The sequence below is a fragment of the Asterias rubens genome, chromosome 15 (assembly GCF_902459465.1).
Source record: "Asterias rubens chromosome 15, eAstRub1.3, whole genome shotgun sequence".
Classification (NCBI taxonomy): domain Eukaryota; kingdom Metazoa; phylum Echinodermata; class Asteroidea; order Forcipulatida; family Asteriidae; genus Asterias; species Asterias rubens.
The window spans coordinates 1-21,166 of record NC_047076.1 but is presented as its reverse complement, the minus strand read 5'-3'; the positions used below and the strand labels follow the sequence as shown (position 1 = coordinate 21,166).

Genomic DNA, 21,166 nt, shown 5'->3' with positions numbered 1-21,166 from the left:
TTTTCTCCCACACAAATGTGTGACCCCAAAACATGGCTGAAAAGAAGAAGAAAGCTTAATGTGAAGGTACACGTTTGGTAATTGTCAAAGACCAGTCTTCTTACTTGTGTATTCCAACATAAGCATAAAATAACAAGCCTGTGAAAATTTGAGCTAAATTGGTCATCGGAGTTGTGAGAAAATTATGAGAGAAAAAACACCCTTGTTGGACGAATGTGTGTGCTTTCTGATAGGAATAAAAGACTTCTGGCTAGAAGTATTTATTATTTTAGTGATAAATTACCTCTTTCTCAAAAACTATGCTACTTCAGAGGGAGCCGTTTTCACACAATGTTTTATACTATCAACAGCTCTCCAATGCTCGTTACCAAGTCAGTTGTTTTGAGTAATTACCAAACGTGTACCTTCCCTTCAAGGTAGTTTTAGTAAACAGTTGACAATTATTTGGAAGGAATCTGCCCATAATCTCTTCATATGTGTGAAAATTTATCTTGTGGATTCTTCAGCCGTCTATATTACGTAAAAACAGTTGTGAAGAATTGAAGACAATTTATTGTTCTTCATCCTTATACGATAGCACTGTACAAACAAATCGACACGCTTGTTTATTTGCTTTGGATCTACAATTTTATGAAACCTGCAATTTCTTTTTCTTATTCTCAAACACATCAAATACTTTTCATTTCTTCAGAGTTAATAAATAATTCAATTTTTTTTTCTCTGGTATTTGTGAATATTCCTTATACCATGCCTTGAAATACTTTCCTTTTGTTGCTATAAATAGTGATGCAGTATAAATGTCAAACCATGGATGCTTAAAGCTAGTTTGGTAAGACATCCATTATTTGTACCATCTAAGTTGGATCAGAGTCTTGGTCTAAAGACCATGGCATTTGTGCACACACAATCAACGTTCTGATCTAAGTACACTCCACACTGTACACTTGTATTAATTAACATAGAGAGCGCTTTGTAATTTGAGTCACAGCGCCCTCTATGATTATTCATGAATAGTTAGCTGTGAACATAGATCTGAACATTGGTTGTGTGTGTGTGCGCAGACGCCATGGTCTTGGAACCCATACTAGGTCAGAGTATGAAACACAGTTGCAAAACATACAACTAATAAATCTTAAAATACTTTAATATCTCAGCTGTTCTGTTGAGTTTAGTCTAGCACCACTACTAATAACAAATGACAAAATGAAGGACTTACCAACTGTCTGAAAATATTGTGTTGACTTGTTTTGGCACAAATTGTAAACTCTGAAGTTTTCTCACAAGTTTGATAAGATGTAAATAATTATGTTTGATACTAACTGTCTATTGTGATTTAGACAATGTTTAATATAGCAGAACACAAAGGTACACATGTCGTTATTTTCATTTTGTTTCCCTTTAAGTTTAAAGAAAAGTAAAAGGATATTTTTATATTCATGTGGCATGTGTCTGTATTTTTCCCCTATAGACTATGTTGCATTGTAATTTAAAGCAAAAGTTTCAACTTTAAAAAGATACGTTGTAATCAGACTCTTGAAATAACCGAGCTACGGACAAGCTTAGGTACAGAATGACTTACTGTGTAATGAAAAAGTAACTTTAATGCAACCATAATATAGAATGACGAATTATGTAAAGGAAAACCAACTTCAAAGGCAGTGGACACTATTGGTATATGTCAAAGACTAGTCTTCACAGTTGGTGTATCTCAACAAACGCTTAAAATAACAAACCTGTGAAAATTTGAGCTCAACTGGTCATCAAAGTTGTGAGATAATAATGAAAGAAGTAAACACCCTTGTGTACGAAGTTGTGTGCGTTTAGATGGTTGATTTTGAGACCTCAAGTTTCTCACGATGTTTTATACCATCAACCTCTCCCCTTGACTCGTCACCAAGAAAGGTTTTATGCTAATAATTATTTTGAGTAATTACCAATAGTGTCCGCTGCCTTTAATTTAACCATAGTTTAAACATCCACAGATAGTTAATAACAATATGATGATTTAGCAGAGATAATGTTTTATTGCATAATGTTTTATTTTGCATAGAACATTTCGGTCATTATCAGAAACAGGTAATGAACTGAAATACCACAGTATGTACCGTATATGAATTGGTTACTGGCTCATCAAAGGATTTACTGATGAAAGTTTTGTCTTTTATTCAATATTTCCTGCTGAGGTTATAGCAGATTTTGCATGTACATGGAACTAAGCTTAATCTAAATGAATTGCAGTTAACGTGCGTTGGAGATGTAATCAATTTGCAGAAATAGCTATTAGTGCATTTTTTTCCCTCTACCAAAGCTTTCCGAGTAATTGACATACATTTAAACTCAGGTACTTTGAAGCTTCACAAAGGGCTAAATGCAAACAAAAATAGAGTTTAATATTTTTCTGTTGTAACTTTTACTTCGTATGTGTTAACTTTCTGATGCAATATACCATAACAAATGTACTCTATAAGTATGTACAAATAAATTCCGATTTGCTACAAATAAATACAAACATTTTATACAAAATTTCTTCTTAAGGTTACGTTTTTTTTTTGTCTTAATGTGTATCTGTCCATTTTAAAGAATTTTGACAAGAGCAACTTTTGTTTAGTGTTCATTGTATTCCTACTGTCTTATGGCAAAATTGGAGACATTCCACACACTACCATCTGTACAACAGCCAGCGTCCCTCTTGCATCCTGTGACGACTTCTGCTACCTGGGATGCAACGTTGCAGATAGCCAAAGTGCCATTCAGCGACGACGGCAGCTGGCATGGGTCGCCGCTCGAAAACTCAAACCTGTGTGGGATGGAGTAGCTAGCGATAAAGCCAAAAATCAGCTCTTCAAGTCCACAGTCGAGACAGTGCTTTTGTACAACTGTGAAGCTCTAGCGATCACTGACACCATGGCCAAGAATCTCGACACCTCTCACTGGCTCTCATGCATTACAGCCTCAATGTGCACTTTCCAGTACGACTGTCCAACAAAGACTTGTACTCTCGCACATGCATAACACCTGCCACAACAACCCTGCTGAGAAGTCGTCTTAGTTTGACCGCCATGCTCTTTGGAGACCTGAGGTGCCTCTTGCTACCTTCTTAAATCCACAAAACCAGCCATCTGAACCCTTTCGACAGGGTGGAAGCCTCCACTGCACCTACAGTACATATTACAGCTTATAGACGACCTCAACGCAGTCGGCCTACAACACGATTAAGCTGTTCAAGCTGCCCAGGATCTGCCTGGATGGCACAGACGAATTTCTATTGTTGGACAAACCTGTGGTCACAACGACTCGAGCCGAGTTTGGCCCGAGTAGCATCAACTACATATGGCAACTGTTTGTTTCAGAGTAATTGTGTCGGTGGTAGGTTTGAGGAAATAATTATGGAATTAAAAACCTTGTTTGCTGCACTCAAACTTCAAGGTAGCCTAGATGTCCTCACAGGCACTGTAGCTTTTTTCTAGAAGTCTTTCTTTGTTAATTGAAGGAAATATTATAATTCCTTCCGTGGAGTTTAATCTGTAATGAAATAACACAATATTAATTTAGTGAAACAAATGTTTGTAACATTCTCTCTATATAAATTTAAACAAAGCTGTGAATGTTTCCTGCAATTTGAAAGCAATTTCAATCTGATGAAATGCTGTGTCCAAATCAAGCAATTTTGGCCAGTGCCACAGCTCGATTGATAACATTCAAGAGCAGCTTTGATACGCTCTGGTCATAGCAACTGCCAAGCAATCAATTTGGAAACAACCTAAAGACAAAAACCTTCTTAAGTGATCTCAAACTGTGATTGGCTTAAATAAGTTGGGCTGTTTGAATCTGGGGTTTGGTCTTCAAATAATAATAAAAGAGTTGCAATTATTCTGAAAAATATTCTGGGCTGCTCTAGTCTCAAATGTACCAAATTATGTACCTTTTCTTTGGTCCGTTCAAGTCCTCTCAGCATGTCTCTGACCAAAGTCAGTCGCTCTGACTGCTCCGTCTTATCCTCTTCAAGATCCTTACACTGCTGCTCATACTCCCTTCGGTGCAAGTCAAGAGCATTGATTCGCTCTTCTATCTTCCTTGACTCTTCTCGAAGTCTGTCTTGTTCGTTTGAGATGTTCCAAACTTGTTTCTATACAAATATAAAAGGGAACAAATCCACAACATTCATACTTGTCAATACATATAATAAGTATGGTCATTTGAATTTTGTTGAAGGAAAATAAGCCACTATACCTTTTGTTTTGCTATTTCTCTATTTTTTCTTTCCATTGCTGCTAGAATCTCTTCTTCTTCACCTTCCATGGCTTCACAGCGAATTAACAGATTCTGATATTCTGTCAAATACTTCTGGGCTTGCTCCTCTGGGCTTATTTTCCTCCTACCAGTATTCTCTACTTCTGTCTCTCGATGATCAACAAAACCTCCAGTCCTTGATTCATAGTCCACTTCATTTCTTAAATGTGAAGAATGAACTTGGACACCCCTATGTTCTGATTGGTACAGTCGATTTGTGTTTTGGCTCACTGAACCCACTGGAAGATCTGATTTGTTTAAGGGGGTGTATGATTGGTGGGATGTTAATTCTCCTTTGGATTTGATTGATGCTAACTGACTATTGACTGCTCCTGCTGAAATAACTTGCTGGAGTGTTGAATTAATTGTTGTTGAAGTCACTGAAATAAGAAAAGACAATCTTAATATCTTCAACATGGCATGCATCAAACTCCTAGAACATTGGAGGAATGAATGTCATCCATTTGCATTATTTTTCCATGAACAGTTTTGCTTAATGTTTACGTTTACAATTATTTAAAGTAAAATGAGTTATACTTTGAGCTGTTATATTGTGTTGATCTTATTGTACCAAGATAAAAGCAAAACAAATGATGTACAACTGCATGATATTATTCTTGTTTCATGAAGGAAGTTAAGTGTTTGGAAGATTTGGCCTCTTTAAGAAACTGTTGTGCACTGAAGCAATGTAGTAACCCCTCTAAGCCTTGCAATTGATAAAGTAGGAACACATGTTAAGTTTGTTTACCTCTGGTTCTACATGTTGGACATTTAATTCTGTCCTCTGCACAAGCTTCACATAGTGTATGACCACAAGGTATAAGAATAATTGGAGTGTGATCTGGGGCAACCTGGAAACAAAAGCAAAAAGGTTAATTATCAACATAATCAAATATAAAAAGACTCCTACATTTACCCATGGAGCAATAAACTAGATCCAGACATATATGGAAGAGTATAACCTCCTCCATACAATAAACAATAACTTCATCTGGTTCCCTATGGATTCAAAATTTCCATAAAAATTGTTCCACAAGTTAAGAAATTAAGAAGTTTACATTATTACCATAAACTGCTTGCACTTGCTGCATTTATGACCGGACTGTACACTGCTTCTTCCCTCTTCACTTCCATCATCTTCTAGGATGCTTATTCCTGAGTAACCAATTGAGTGCATCACTTGATTCCGTTCAAGCTTTAAATCAGCCTTAACTTTACTTGCAATCTGGTCAGCGAGCTTATCAAATGCATCCGGCTCCATTAATCCTGCACTGTTTCCTTTTGATTGAGCGACACCAGGAATTTCATTCTCACTTGATTGGTTTATAGTTTGCACTCTGATATCTGATTGGCCATCTAGTAACTTTGTGGAATGTGATTGGACAGCTATATCGGTAACATAGTCTGAATGGTTGTAGCCTTTCTGTTGGCTATGATTTGATTGGTCTGATTTTCCCTGTGTTGCACCTGGATGATAAGTTCTCACATTTGAGTCTGTATTCCAGTTCTCATTTGGCTCAACAGCAAAGTCCAAGTTTGGTTCTGAGGCAACATGAGAGACTGTTCCATTTAGATACCGTTCACCAGAACCTCCTAGGTTTGGACTCTTCTTTACTGTTCCAGTATCACTTCTTGATGTTGTCAGATGACCTGTTGGTTGTCCTGATGACTGAGGTCGCCCATCTTTGACTTTTGGGTTGAATCCCCCCTTTCCTCTTGAGCTTGTTTGTGCGGGCAAAACAGATTTATGGCTGGTTGGACGAGCTGGGGATGCAGATCTTGCCCTGACTGTTACAGGCTTTTTCTTTGAGTTTCCGGAAACAACCCATGAAACAGTGTCTATTTTGGATAAAACAGAGCAAACAAGTTGTTTATTTAGTTATTGATGCAAACCTATGTGTCCAAGATAGGGGCCTACTAAAGAGAAACCCCACACAAGCAAAAATACCAGTTTCATGATAAAACAAGGCTGCACATTGCATATGACTGACAGATGATTTAAAGGAACACGTTGCCTTGGATCGGTCGGGTTCGTCTTTGAAAAGCGTTTTGTAACCGTTTGTTATCAAATGCATATGGTTCGAAAGATGTTGTAAAAGTAGAATACAATGATCTACACAAATATGCCTCGAAATTGCGTGGTTTTCTTTTTACCTCGTCCAATAACACGGTTAGCCATTTATGGCAGTCAAAATTTTGACTCCCATAAAAGGCCGACTGTGATAGTTCGCGACGTAAAAAGAAAACCGTACAGTTTTGGGTGATACTTGTGTCGATAATTATATTCTACTTTTAAAACATCTTTCTAACCATATGCATTTCATAACAAACGGTTTCAAACACTTTTAATAGACCAACTCGTCCGATCCAAGGCAACGTGTTCCTTTAAAGTCACCTGGAAGTGGTATTTTTTCAAAATAAAGCTTTTGTCACTAATATATGTGTTTTGATGAGTGGAATGTGAATAAACAGTTATTATGTTATTTACAAATTTAAGAGTAGACCCCGACCCGAGAGGGCGCTGTTCGTGACGTCAATCGAGGCAGACTTTGCCTGTAATGCGTAGAGTAAACACAATTGCAAAGTACATGTACGGACCAAGTCGTGAGTTTGTACGTTTTAAATTTTTTTATTTTATTTCCCGACAATGCCGACCAGGTGTATTGCTGCTGAATGCAGAAAAACACTTTCTGAAAAGTACCAACTCACGACTTGGACGTCATGTACTTTGCATGTGTGTTTACTATACGCATTGCAGGCAAAGTCTGCCTCGATTGACGTCACAAAAGGGGTAGGCGGAGTCAGCCCCCAAACAACTTTACTTTATATATTTTTTAAACATATAAATCGTGACAAACAAATACTAAAAAAATTGTTTTATTGTTCGTAAGCATATACTTCTATGTTTGAAAGAAAAGAAAAATCTATTTCCAGGTGACTTTAAGAACAATGATCTCATTAAAACTTCAACTGCTAATTGTTGCCAAAATAATTGTTAAATATTTTCGCATTTGTTAAAATTAAATACTTTTTTACTATTGCAGTACACATAGTGTGGTGGTTGAGTCATTTCAGTTCTACTATTGTGTCAATGAAGCACAGTGGGTTTTGGTGTACTATTTTTGTCTACTTATAATAATGTTTTTATCAATATTGTTTAATTTTTAATATTATATATTGTTATATTTATATTCATATTTAAATTTATATTTTTACATAGTTTTTAACGATTCCTGTAAGTGGCGGCTTTCCGCTGTTAGATGTCAATAAATAAATAAATAAATAAAGACTGATTGTGTTTGATTTGTTCATTTTTTGTTCTTATAAATGACCATTCTCTGAAAAGAACTTAAATTTGAAAGCTCAATATATTCGTATTTTAAAAGATGAATCCTGACCTGGTTTATTTGTTGTTTCTTTTGCTCCTTTACTGCTCCCTCTCCCTGTAGGGGCCAGTCTAGAAGCAGATGAAGACGTTTTCTCACTACCTCCTGACGAAGCTCTTTGGTCAAACCAATTTCTCTGCATACGTTTAATCTCTTGGACCTTTGGAGAAAAGCATAATCCCCCAAATAAATAAGTAACAAGGCACTTAATACAATAAATGTAACAACAAACCTGTAAGCATAAATACTATACACATTAAATTGTATAATAATTGAAGATTTTTCAAGACCCTTATCTTAACATGCTTAAACCAAAACTTTATTTAATTAAGGGTCACTTTTAAAAGGCCTTAAAATTTGCAGCATGTTAACAAACTTTAATATTTTTAAACACTAACATCTATCACAACCACTCGCACTTTTGGCGGCAGTTGTCCAATTATAGCCAACGAACCTTGAGTATCCTATCCTAGCTAGCTGTAGGTAGGAAAACGTAAACTTTTTAATCCGACAGTGCAAAATTTTCTGAACCTCATTCTCAACAAAAACAAAGTGCAAATTACCTCAACAACTTATTTTGACAAAGTAAGGCAAAACTTTAACTCAGTTTAAATATGGCCTACTGACCTTTTCGGACACTTTGATGTTCTTTTTTGAAGCTGAAGCCATTTGTTCAACATTATCTGTCAATTGCCTGGTGTTGGAATTGTGTAGTGGGTTGGTTGGTTGGATCTGCAATTGCAATGCAATGTGCAATATACCGCTGCACTAGTTTACTCTTCTGGAATCGTGTCTTTGTTTATTATGACAGAACCGGTCATAACTCGGTAATCATGGAATATGGGCACGACTGTTCACTTGTTTACGAAAAGAGACACTATAAATACTGGGAAGCAGAAGTTAAAACACAACTGCCACTCGGCTAGCAACAGAGAGAGACACGGTAGATAAGAGGGGAGACACGACGCAAGCGACAACCGCAACCAACAGTTTGTTTATGTGGCCATCTTGAAATTCCTTGACTCTAAGTCTCGTCATTTCCCAATCGTAAAAAAAAAAAAAATAGTCAAGCTATAGTATAAATCAATTAATAATATTTTGACAATGAAAAGTATAAAAAAGATAAAACAAAATTCTGAAGGGACTATCTGAGGCTTCAAAGCTCCAAAATAAATTAATCTACTTAGTTGACAACAGTGAAATCGCGTTAACAGCGTGAACTGCATGGCGGCCATTTTAAAGTTAATGGATGTGTGTTGTCAACTTTTGAACTGTGCCGTGTTTGTCGACAGCAGCATTATGATAACCATTTCCTGTTTCTGTCTTTGCCAGAGTTTGATGAGACATCCAAGAGACTAAGGTACTTTAAAAATCCTTTAACAATAACAGTGTATCCCATCTATTTTCTATTAGGCGAGTACCCAGAACAGACATGACTGTATACTATTGTAGTCTTATTAAAACTGTTGGGCGCAAACTTCCATCCTCGCGCAAACTTCAGCCTCTGCTAAGCGCGCAAACTGATGGCCCGATTTATTTTGTGTATGTACGTTTAAGCCCGAGCACGCAAATTTCAACAAGCCTGCGCACCAGATGTTCCACGCAAGCCTTGCGAAAGGTTGGTGCTGTCAGTTTTTCTTTCTTCTTCTACTCTAATTTTTCTATTCTACTGCTCTGACTGACTGCTGTATGCCCAATAAACATGTGTAAATCTCTGTCCTTACTTAAAGCCACTCGACAGCTTTGGTAATTGTCTAAAGACCAGTCTTCTCACTTGGTGTATCTTAACATGTGCATAAAATTAAAAATATAAAATAACAAACCTGAGGGGGGGGGGGGGGGGGGGGGCTGAGAAAATTTGAGCTCAATTGCCTTTTTTGGTCGTCGAAGTTGCAAGAGAATAACAATACTGGAAATATGGAAGACCCTTGCTGCACAAGTTGTGTGTGCATTGAGATGCTTGAATTCGAGCGTCAGGAAAAGTTTCCGTATGGCGCCACCACTTTTTTATTCGATATGAAATAATATAGTATCTTATTTACCTCAATGAGATATCCCTTTTTGTAAAAATGAGTGAAAAAGTGGTGGCGCCATACGGAAAGTTATCCGAGCGTCAGCTCAGGTGCTGTCTCGAATTCAATTTGAATATTTTAGTGAGAAATTACTTTTTCCCTAAAAAAACTATGTTACTTCAGAGGGAGCCGCTTCTCTCATAACACAAGGTTTTGTTTTGTACTTTCAACAGCTCTCCAATCCAACTTGGTTGGAGTCCAAGTTCAGTTTGCTCGTTGTTACCAAGTAAGTTTTTATGCCTTAAGTTTTTAAACCACAAATCAAAAGTTATTTCCACGACTTAATATTCCACATTATACTTTTCAAAAAGAATACTTGGGAATTCAAAGAGTTCTTTATTAATTAAGACCAATACTAAAGTCCAAACGGCGTTTCCGGGGAACTGGGCAAGCAAGCGAACATTACGCGACACCCTATCATCAGGTAACTTTATGCCTTGCAGTTCATGTCGAGCTTGACCATTGACAAAATATATCGCGCAAACTTCATCCGAACACGCAAATGTGATCATCCACCACCAATGGGCTGTAAAGTTGACACTTTCACTGTTATGGGATTAATGCATTTTTTGAGAGAGTGTGTAATCAGCTTCAAAATGATACCATCCACATTTAAATCAGATATTTCTTGACAAAGTTATGATTTCTCAAAGCCACATATTTTTTTATTCAGATTTCTCAAAGTTTTCTTGAAAACCCAAACAATTTAATAGGCTCTGCAATGTGCAAGTGCGACTTTACAGCCCATTTGTGGTGGATGGTCACAAATATGCCGCACGAGCTTCAGGCTCTCATGGCTAGTTTGCGGCCAACAAAACCAATCGTGCATCAATGACAAACAAACGCAAGATTTTAAACAAGTTTGTTGTTTTACTTCCTTTCTTTAGGTTTTTAAGTAATCTTGGACCATAAAGACATGATTTGTGACCAACATGTTTAAAATCAGTGAAGAAGATTTTGCACTAGGAGATGAGGTAAGCATTATTAAACGGTACAGAAACCAAAGTCCCATGTCTCAGAACCATCATCTTTTGTGGTGCTAAAGGTCAACATTGTTTATTGTCCATTTCACTGATATCTGCACAGCTAGCATACATGTACTTCGTTAACACATGTGTTTGTTACCAATCATTTTCCTGCTCTGTCATGAATCGGCGGCCCCTAAAAATGATTTTGTTTTGGGACGAAGATGCGCGAAACATTCATATTTCTACCTCCATGCTCCGACCACCAAATTCCATTGCCTGAAAAAATAACAATTAATAATAATTCACTTGGGAGTGCAGATTCTTAACGATGAATGTTGTCATAAATCTTGCACCCATTTTGTTGCCCACTGAAGTTTTCTTTAAATCAGTGTCGATCTATGCTCGATCATGAACTTTTTGATAAATTGTTACGTAGGCCTACTCCTAGAATTATGCTGGGATTTCATTTAAAAAAACATCTAAGAGTTTTAGAGAAAATCAAATTGATTTTCGAGAGTGAACTTTTTAAAACATCTCTCAATGATCTCATGCTAATATTGTAAACTTGCTCTCTTGAAGGAGTCGTGCACACACAGTCCCATAAACACGCTCAAAGGTTTAACGTTAACGTATAACGGGGTCGAACATCTTGATTTTCTTGCAACATGCGTTTCTTCTTGCACGCATGCGTGGTAGCTCCAGCTACACCAGGGTCCTTCATTTTGCAAGCAATGTTCATTCACACAGCATGCACGGACGATCGTGGTATAATTTTCACAACGTTGTGTTTGTGACGGAGGTCTGGACCTTGGTCTTGAAAAGACCAGGGAACCGTGCCTATTTAAGCAGAGGTACCTTTCACACGATGTGGATTAAACAACATTGTGTTCTTAAGACCAAGGACCCCCTGCTTATTTTCCTCAGGTGAAAAGGACTTAAGACACTGCTACTTGTGAGTGGGTTGGGAATAAGTTGTCAATGCCCTTATCGAGGAGATGATAATTTATACTGTGGATATTCATCAACTTGTTTTTCTTCATTTTTATTAGGACTTTTGGTCTGGGGCTTTGTCAGATGAAGCTCCTGGTGCAGAATTGTTGTCAAGCAACTGTTTGAATGTTCAAGGAGGTTCAGATAATAAAACTACTAGAAGCCTTGCATCTGATAATCGCGTTCAAGAAGGAAAGTCAAGAATTGCTATCGTTCAGAAAGGAAGCAATCTCAATTTTGCTGATGCTTCTAGTAAAGCTATGACACCAAAAGACCTCAATATTGGACTACATGTATCTGCATGTGTTACTTCAGCGAACCTTCCCCAGAGAAAATTTTCTTTCAAACCCAAATCTCCAAAAGGTTGCTTTCAGAGCATTTCCATCAAAACTGTTGAACAAGGTATTATTAGCACAGGCAAGAGTGTTAGACCAAATGATAGTATATGTACTTCCACTGTAAACAACTCAAATCTTGCAGTTGGATTTGGAAGCAAAGAACTCAGAATTGTTCAAGACAAGAGAAAGAAAATCCCAGCAGAAGCAAGCCTACTCAGACCAATTTCCTACCATGCTGGAGTAACTCCAAACTTCAGTCAGTCTGCTGTCACATTGAATGCTGAGGAGGAAACACATAAAAACATAAAGAGCACAAATCATCCAAACTCAAAATGTACAGTAGGGGTTGATGATAAGACCATGACACCAAAGGAACCACAACTCAGAAATACAATGGAATGGTTTCAAACTCCAACCACAACTCAACCAAGTCAAGCTTTAACTAAGCAAGGTAAACTGTTAGACTCCAAAGTAAAGACAAATCTGCAGATGGTTTCTACTGAAAGGGTTGACAATTTTGATGACCAATTCAACTCGTGGGAGGATGACTTTGATTGGGATTCTGTTATTTTACAACCTTCAACCACTGTCACCAAAAGTGTTTCTAGAGAAGAGTCAAAATCAAGATCAGCAAATCCAGCCACTCCACAGCCATGTACAGTAAACATTGTGAAACTAGACTGCAATACATCACAACCATATGCAGTGACAATGGATACTAGCCCTGGAAAGTCTTCAGGAAAGATTACCCAACAAAGACCAATCATAAACCTTGAGACACTATCTGATCAGGAAAGATGTAATCAGCTTCAGAACAACCCACCAAGAACCAACGTTCTACCCTGTACTCCTTCAAACCTTTGTCCCATTCAAAGATCAAGTACCCCCATTCAAAGAATGAGTACCCCTTTAGGATCTGGAACCTCAGGGTGCAGACCACCGGTATCCAGTTTCAACAACAAGTTTACCTCACAGGGTGTCCCATCAACTCCAAATATCATAAATTCAAGCACTCGACAGTTTACACCAGCACAACGAAGTCACTATACTGGGAACCAGAGTGATAGAGCGTTTACCACACATGGAGCTAAACCCCAGAGTCCAGTTATGACTACCCCTCAGACATCATTACTGACATCTAGAGTTGCTCAACTGTTCCAAACACCTACCAGTGTAAAAACTGCAACATCACACACAAGAGTAAGGAAGTTTCCGGGTCCTGCTGGTGTACTACCACAATTAGTAAGTGTGAAACTGTTTTAGCAACAGTGTCTAGTAAAAGCATTATTTAAAGACACTGGACACTATTGGTAATTGTCAAAGACTAGTCTTCTCACTTGTTGTATCTCAACATATACATAAGATTACAAACAATCAGTCGATGAAGTTGCGTGATAATAATGGAAGAAAAAACACCCTTGTCACACGAAGTTGTGTACTTTTAGATGCTTGATTTCGAGACCTCAAATTCTAAATCTGAGGTCTCGAAATTAAGTTTGTGGAAAATTACTTCTTTCTCAAAAACTTCATTTAATACTACAGAGGGAGCCGTTTCTCACAGTGTATTACTCGTTACCAAGAAAGGTTTTATGCTAATAATTATTTTGAGTAATTACCAATAGTGTCCACTGCTATTAAATAAAGTCCTCTCAGTTCATGCCGTTATCAACTTTTTAACCAGTGCACCAAAAAATCATGACATGTGGGGTTTTGAGTGTTTGTCTATTTATCTTGCATACTTTATTATAGTTTGTGCATGAATATGATAAAACATTGACAAGCTCTAACACATGTCCAGCACTGCACATGTCCAGTGTGTACATGTAAGTTGAACTTACTTGGAGAAAATTTCTTTGTAAAACAGTAACTAAAAGCAGAGGTGAGTTGCATGTTGGAAGTAGTACGTATACCAACGGATCCCTTCATTGAGAATATATATAATGCATACCATATCATTGATCACTTTGGTTTGTTTACTCCACCACATTTGTTTTCCAGATGGAAGGTCAGAAACTGAATGATCTCTCTGAATTAGTGTCTCCTGAGACTACACAGGATGTTCCAAAGTCGGGCTCTACAAAGTCAAAGGTATGTTAATGTACAAATATGTTGTGTGTTTTGTATGAAGTACTGTAGTCTATTGATTTTAATGCTATTGTTCTGTTTGGTAGTTGACTTTGTCAGTGTAAAATGTTCTTTGTGTAATAACCATAGATTTTGTATTTTGGTTTGAGTGATAGTAACCATGTTTTCTTACATGACAAGATACTAGTCCTACACGATGATTACAAGTACAAATCACTTGCTTTGTGGTGCTTGCTCTTTTCATTGTGTAGTTACCTAATCACTAGTTCAATTAACATGAACATGTTTCTTTCTCAAAGATACTGGACACTATTGGTACATGTAATTTTCAAAGACCAGTCTTCTCACTTGGTGTATCCCAACATATGCATAAAATAACAAACCTGTGAAAATTTGAGCTCAATTGGTCATCGAAGTTGCGAGATAACTGTTGGGGAAAAAACACCCTTGTCACATGAAGTTGTGTGCTTTCAGATGCTTGATTTCGATACCTCAAAATCTTATTTTGAGGTCTCAAAATCAAATTCGAGGAAAATTACTCCCGTCTCTAAAACTACGTCACTTCAGAGGGAGCTGTTTCTCACAATGTCTTATACTACCAACCTCTACCCATTACTCGTTACCAATTAAGGTTTTATGCTAATAATTATTTTGAGTAATTACATTACCAATAGCATCTAATGCCTTTAACTCTCAGTGTTACAATACCAGTTAGCATCTGGCTAATTGAGCCACTTTTTAATTAGTAAGAATAAGTGTAAAGAGAGTAATGTTTTACGTTAGTGTTTGTGATTTTACAGAATAAGGGTTTTTTAAATGGCCAATTTCCTTGCATCACATTTACAGTCTGAATTTAACTGCTTCCATGTTGTTTTCTTGTTTTCATACTGTTGGTTCACACTCACCCTCATGCTGTCAAAAACACTGCAGACTAAAGTAGCTTTACAACATGGGTTCACATGTATATATTATCAAATGGCTAATGTTTTATTTGTTTACAGTTTATCCCTTCTGAAGATGATGGTGAAGCCGACTTCTCTCATGGAGCATGGAAGAGAATGAAAGTAGATCTTGACTTGGAGGATGACAACCAACACTCTATCCTGGCCAAAAACAACATTGCTTTGCTTTTAAGAAAGGTGGGGGAAAACACCTCTCAACTTTACCAAGCTAAAAGTTTGTGGTACATTTTGAGAGAAGATTTTTATATAAATTTACTTTTTGTTTTTAGGTTGTTTCTGTAAAACTTTTGTTTTTATTGAGCAAATTGTTTAAAAGGACAGACGGGTACTAACAAACTGGGTAGTAGTTATTGTAATTGAATTTGACCTGTTATTGGGTAATTCTGACGTACTTGTTTGTACAAATATTTTGTAATTATGTTTTTTAGTTATTTCTATCCACTTGTCTGATAAGTACTGATTCCTCTTTATTACAAAACTCAATTTGAGCAACTTCTTGTAGTGCAGAAGTGCTAAAGCTCATACATTAAAAAAAAAAACATTGAAGACTTTGTAATTAGAAATTTTAGTGAAATGTTATTATGATGTTTGTTTCAAGTTGTAACTTTTGTCTACATGTATCGACTCAACAGGCTAGTTTGAAGCAACTGACAAAAAACAAAGTGCCACACTTGTGTGTAATGATCAAATCCATTACCATCAACACAGACGCTAGTGTTGTGTTGAGAGATCCAACTGGTGAGATACAGGGTACCATACATAGACGTCTTATAGAGGAGCATCAAGCTGAGTTGAAACCAGGGTGTGTCTTGGTTCTCAGACAGGTCAGTTACAGTTTAGTTTGAAACTCTTGAATTTGTCATCATTTCTTTTTCTGAGTTTACTTTTTCTGTTTCATAACGTTTTACTGAAGGCAGGTATACTTTGAAATTGGCAAAACATGAAGTAATATTTCAAGGTTTCTTTTAAAAGTATCGCCATTTGATGTTAGATTGAATTTTTGTTATGAGACTGAGTTGAGTTCTGTTATCTTACTAGGTTGGAGTTTTAAGTCCATCTCTTCGGAACCACTATCTGAACATCACTCCAAGCAATCTGATACAGGTCTACCCCAGTGAGTCAACCCACTACCTGTCTACTCAACAAACCACACCTAACTCATCTAAAACAACTTGTAAGAAGTTTTCTTATCCAGTACAAAGCAACCTGGAAAGTTCTGAAACATTTGAAGGGGTGGACAGAATTGATTCTTGTCAAGTAAAAAAAGGTACTTTAATGGCTTCAACAAATAAAGACACTTCTAATTCGGAGTACGTGGACCCCTGCAAATACAAGAATCAGAATGACATCGTTCTCAATGAAAAAGACCAACCCTCAAATCATGAAGGAAATTTACAAGAAGATTTCACTCAACTACTTGCTGACATCGGTGAGGAATTTTTCAATGATTTCTGAGAAATTTAAAGACTTTTCTCCTTTCATGGGTTCATCATTTACCTCAATTTAACAAAACAAACTGTGTTGTAGTTTTACAGTCACAATTGTTGTTATTAAAAGTTATTACAATTTTTTAGGAATATGCTTTGTTACCATAAATCACACTTGTTATGATGAAATCAATTTGGCGTTATTAGCTGAAATGTATTCAGTAAGTGTTTTATAATAGATTAAACTGTACTTGTATGCAATTCCTATAACCCAACCATGTACATGTAAGATTCAGCCTCGTTGGATGTGGGACGCAGAAGCGTGAATTAAAGGGGTGTGTCTTCATGACCAAAGTAGGCCTGTGGCTGTACATGGAATTATGATCTATCATCCTATTACTGCATGCCTGCCCGTCCCTCCCTTTTATCGGGAGTGAACGTGTGCTTGCTGTTACTGGGTGAGAGTTGAATTAAAGGGGCGTGTCTTCATGACCAAAGTAGGCCTGTGGCTGTACATGGACTGCATGCCGACCCGTCCCTCCTGTTTATGGAGAGTGCACTTGTGCTTGCTGTTACTGGGTGAGAGTTGCATAACTAGGGGCGTGTCTTCATGACCAAAGCAGGCCTGTGGCTGTACATGGACTTTATGCCCACCCGTCCCTCCCTATTATGGAGAGTGCACAGGGACGACAGGTGCTTCCTGTTACTGGGTGCAAGTTTATAATTCCATGTACAGCCACATACCTGCTTTGATCATGGCAACACTGCCTCTTAAAAGGTTTCATTTATGTAACTTTTGGCATAGCTTCGATGGATTCTTGGAAAAATTGTCCATTACTGTGCCCCTGGGTTTGTTGACTTGGAGCATTTGGAGCAACAGGCCCTCTAAGGAGACAATATTTTGCTCAATAGTGAATGTTGATTTTAACAAGATGGAGTCTCAGACTGTGTTAATCACTGTTTGTTGAGTCTGGCTAGATCAGTCATTCTGGGTGTTTTTATTTTGGGTGGGCCAAACTCAAAAGCTAAACAGTAATCTATCAAATAATAAAAATAAAAAGTAAAGTTAACTTGTCAGAAAATATACTGTATTTAGTTTCTTTTCAAGAGGCTGAGAGACTTTAAAAAATATATATATTGCTTAAAATTATCATTTAGTATTGGTTGATACATGTAGCTTATCTTGTTACTTTGCCCTGTTTCATTTTCAGGCAAAATTAGCTTAATACGCAAGGTTATACTATAATATATTATAAGCCTTGCATATTTAGCAAATTCTTTCTGAAAATGCAACCAGGGGTTGTGTATTAATTTAATGTGCCTTGGACAAATTTTCAAAGATTTTCAAGCCAAATTTGAAAAACTCACATTTTCACACATTTTGAAGCAAAATTTGATAAAATTCACAAGGCTACCTTGTACACATTTTCACACATTTTGAAGCAAAATTTGATAAATTCACAAGGCTACCTTGTACAAATTTTCACACATTTTGAAGCAAAATTTGATAAATTCACAAGACTATAGCCTGGTAGACATTTTGAAGCAAAATTTGACAAAATTGCCTTGTACACATCTTCACACATTTTGAAGCAAAGTTTGTTAAATTCACAAGATATAGCCTGGTAGACATTTTGAAGCAAAATTTGACAAAATTGCCCTGTACACATTTTCTAGGAAAGTTTGAAGTAAAATTTGATAAATTCACAAGGCTATAAGCCTTGTACACATTTTCACACATTTTGAAGCAAAACGCAAAATTTGATAAATTCACAAGGTATAGCCTGATAAACATTTTGAAGCAAAATTTGACAAAATTGCCTTGTACACATCTTCTAGGAAAGTTTGACGCAAAATTTGATAAATTCACAAGGCTATAAGCATTGTACACATTTTCACACATTTTGAAGCAAAATTTGATAAATTCGCAAGACTATAGCCTGGTAGACATTTTGAAGCAAAATTTGACAAAATTGCCTTGTACACATTTTCTAGGAAAGTTTGCTTCAAAATTTGATAAATTCACAAGGCTATGCCTTGTACACATTTTTACACATTTTGAAGCAAAATTTGACAAAATTGCCTTGTACACATTTTCTAGAAAAATTTGAAGCGGAATTTTGAAGCAAAATTTGACAATCTTTTGCTGTCATCTTGTAACATAAAATAAAAAACCAATTTTGAGATAAGTTTTGTAATGTCTGGTAGTACTGTACGTGCTCAATTGTTATTTTTCTGACGACTTTTAGCAACAATTAGCAACCATGACTAGGAGGTTTTGAACTTGAATTCACTTATATATGAATCCTGATACTACGTTAGATGTGAAGAGGCAGTGGACAGTATGATCCCCTGCTGCGGTAAGCTTCGCTGCTAGGCGCGCTATACATGCAGTGGATATTCTCTACGGAAGTAGAGGGATCTACACCCCGCCCACAATGGCACGAGCCACAATGGCACGAGCCACGAGCCACGAGCCACGAGCCACTTTTAAAGTGGCAATTATTTGTGGGCGGGGTTAATTTAATTTGTGTTTGTGGGTGACTTACGGGGTGGGGCTGCACTAGCTATAGACATATGCAAATGAGGTATATGAGAAAAAAATTACAAGAAAAATGACCGTCAATTGAAACGACCGTCAATATTTTTAAAAACACCGTCAACACGGCTCTATACAGCGTCAACACATCAAAAAGACCGTCATTAATTAATTTTTTTAATTTTTTAAAATTTAAAACAGCGTCAACACTTAACGGCACACCCGATGCATCCCATCACTGACCATCTACCTGCTTCCGAACTCGCTGTGACCCCCATAAAACCTCCGTGATGCCCCCATCACACCGTCAACACAGTCTCTGAATAATTTCTTTGACCATCAAAGGAGACCGCCTCACCTTCATTAACACCAGTGTAGTTTTCAAATTACCTAAAATTATACCCTGAAAACCATCCCGACAACTACAGCGTCGATGGCGTCAAACCGCGTGAAACGCCAAAAACAACGGTAAACACTAAACTGGCCAAACAATCACAACGTACTTACAACCTAATCACAATGTCCAACCCCCATATACAATGCAAATCATTGTGAACCTTCCCTAAACCAATTAAAGTATTGACAGTTTCCAGTGTGACGCAAAACATAAACTTCAAGTATCCCAGCCCAGTACCGAAATTATTAAACGTCATTATGTCATTAACATTTGTTTTATTCCCCAAGTCTCTTACTTTGAACTGTCATGTCTAATGCACTTGACACATTTTTTGCTTTTAAAAAGTCATACCGGTCTTCTATTGCATATATTGAAGAAACCACATGTGAACATTAATTGAATGACTTAGTCCTGCAATTCCGAATTGAACATTGCACAATTTTAGTCCTCGAACTCTGAGGTACCCAGACAATACCGACAAAAAACGCACACTATTCAATGTTTTTATTAAAACTAACCTATGTATGTTATCTCTGTATAAATCGTTTTGTGTTCTTTTAGTCACCTTCGGGCGTAATTTATTTTCAAAAAGATAATAATAATAATAATAACAAATTCTTATATAGCGCATTTCACAATAAACCGTATCAATGCGCTTTACATTAGTCCCCTGGTCATTGGGCCAATAAACATCCCTTTAATCTTTCTCAGCTCCCATTATGGAGTATAAATTCCCCTTCATACGGTCTGGCAAACTTTTTTAATTCAGATAGATTATTGTACAACAAGACTACATGTGTTATCTCTCTGTATCTTTACAACAACAGTACATGTATTTTTTGTCTCTGCATCTTTGTTGAAGGGGAATTTATTTTGTTTCATTAAACTATAAAACAATCAACGGTCATCAGCTCCAATTACACCCTCCACTTTCACTGTCTTTACCAGTATTTGACTTGTACGTCGTGTGTTAACCAAAAATGAATGTCATGGGCACACAGTTCGACCCCCAGGCTACATCCCATTATACCCTGACATTATTGACAATTATTGTTCATCTTTTTGCGGGTTCAACTGTAAACCTTGTCTATGCCCACTGTCATTATGTGTACATCGCACTTGCGTCGTGCTGTCAGATTTCTTTTCTGTCACAATGCATTGGACACTATTTTTAATTACTGGAAATAATTGTTATCGTAAAGCATTTCTTTATTACTAGTAATGGTGAGAGATTGATAGTTGAAAACATTGTGACAAATAAATCCCTACGAAGTGATTTATCCACGATTTTTCATTTTCACAGGCTTGTTATGTTTAATGCATTCTGTTGAGATACTCTAAGAGAGCCGGCACGGTTGGCATGTGCGTAAGGCTCTTGCCTCTCACCAAGGAGACCCTGGTTAGGGTTAGGGTTAGGGTTAGGGTTAGGGTTAGGGTTAGGGTTAGGGTTAGGGTTAGGGTTAGGGTTAGGGTTAGGGTTAGGGTTAGGGTTAGGGTTAGGGTTAGGGTTAGGGTTAGGGTTAGGGTTAGGGTTAGGGTTAGGGTTAGGGTTAGGGTTAGGGTTAGGGTTAGGGTTAGGGTTAGGGTTAGGGTTAGGGTTAGGGTTAGGGTTAGGGTTAGGGTTAGGGTTAGGGTTAGGGTTAGGGTTAGGGTTAGGGTTAGGGTTAGGGTTAGGGTTAGGGTTAGGGTTAGGGTTAGGGTTAGGGTTAGGG

The 21,166-nt window shown here is 37.2% G+C and overlaps 2 protein-coding genes across 5 annotated transcripts; one reads left to right on the top strand and one right to left on the bottom strand.

The window, feature by feature from the left end:
* Positions 1 to 1,883: 1,883 nt before the first annotated feature.
* On the bottom strand, positions 1,884 to 8,743 carry LOC117299942. Of its 2 annotated transcripts, XM_033783557.1 has the most exons (7): positions 8,304 to 8,743; positions 7,689 to 7,836; positions 5,357 to 6,129; positions 5,039 to 5,141; positions 4,231 to 4,670; positions 3,923 to 4,126; positions 1,884 to 3,522 (listed from the first exon to the last, which is right to left on the bottom strand). In XM_033783557.1, the coding sequence occupies exons 1-7, from the start codon at positions 8,343 to 8,345 to the stop codon at positions 3,481 to 3,483; spliced, it is 1,752 nt and encodes a 583-aa protein (XP_033639448.1). In that variant the 5' UTR covers positions 8,346 to 8,743; the 3' UTR covers positions 1,884 to 3,480. The 2 variants fall into 2 exon arrangements, with proteins under 2 accessions (XP_033639448.1, XP_033639447.1); XM_033783556.1 differs by lacking the exon at positions 1,884 to 3,522 and having other exon boundaries at positions 3,542 to 4,126.
* Positions 8,744 to 8,829: 86 nt separating this feature from the next.
* On the top strand, positions 8,830 to 20,047 carry LOC117299940. Of its 3 annotated transcripts, none has more exons than XM_033783553.1 (9): positions 8,830 to 9,036; positions 9,922 to 9,974; positions 10,636 to 10,722; positions 11,766 to 13,286; positions 14,043 to 14,132; positions 15,131 to 15,268; positions 15,724 to 15,915; positions 16,130 to 16,520; positions 19,259 to 20,047. In XM_033783553.1, the coding sequence occupies exons 3-9, from the start codon at positions 10,681 to 10,683 to the stop codon at positions 19,297 to 19,299; spliced, it is 2,415 nt and encodes an 804-aa protein (XP_033639444.1). In that variant the 5' UTR covers positions 8,830 to 9,036; positions 9,922 to 9,974; positions 10,636 to 10,680; the 3' UTR covers positions 19,300 to 20,047. The 3 variants fall into 3 exon arrangements, with proteins under 3 accessions (XP_033639444.1, XP_033639446.1, XP_033639445.1); XM_033783554.1 differs by lacking the exon at positions 8,830 to 9,036 and adding an exon at positions 9,251 to 9,294; XM_033783555.1 differs by lacking the exon at positions 19,259 to 20,047 and having other exon boundaries at positions 16,130 to 17,912.
* The last annotated feature ends 1,119 nt before the right edge of the window (positions 20,048 to 21,166 follow it).

Coding starts and splice junctions, on each gene's coding strand:
- LOC117299942 (XM_033783556.1), bottom strand. CDS start 8,345: ATGGCTTCAGCTTCAAAAAAGAACATCAAAGTGTCCGAAAAG. Junction 7,837..8,303: donor ACATCAAAGTGTCCGAAAAG/GTCAGTAGGCCA, acceptor TTTTCTCCAAAG/GTCCAAGAGATTAAACGTAT. Junction 4,671..5,038: donor TCCAACATGTAGAACCAGAG/GTAAACAAACTT, acceptor TTCTTATTTCAG/TGACTTCAACAACAATTAAT.
- LOC117299940 (XM_033783553.1), top strand. CDS start 10,681: ATGTTTAAAATCAGTGAAGAAGATTTTGCACTAGGAGATGAG. Junction 15,916..16,129: donor GTGTCTTGGTTCTCAGACAG/GTCAGTTACAGT, acceptor TTATCTTACTAG/GTTGGAGTTTTAAGTCCATC. Junction 16,521..19,258: donor TCAACTACTTGCTGACATCG/GTGAGGAATTTT, acceptor AATTTAAAACAG/CGTCAACACTTAACGGCACA.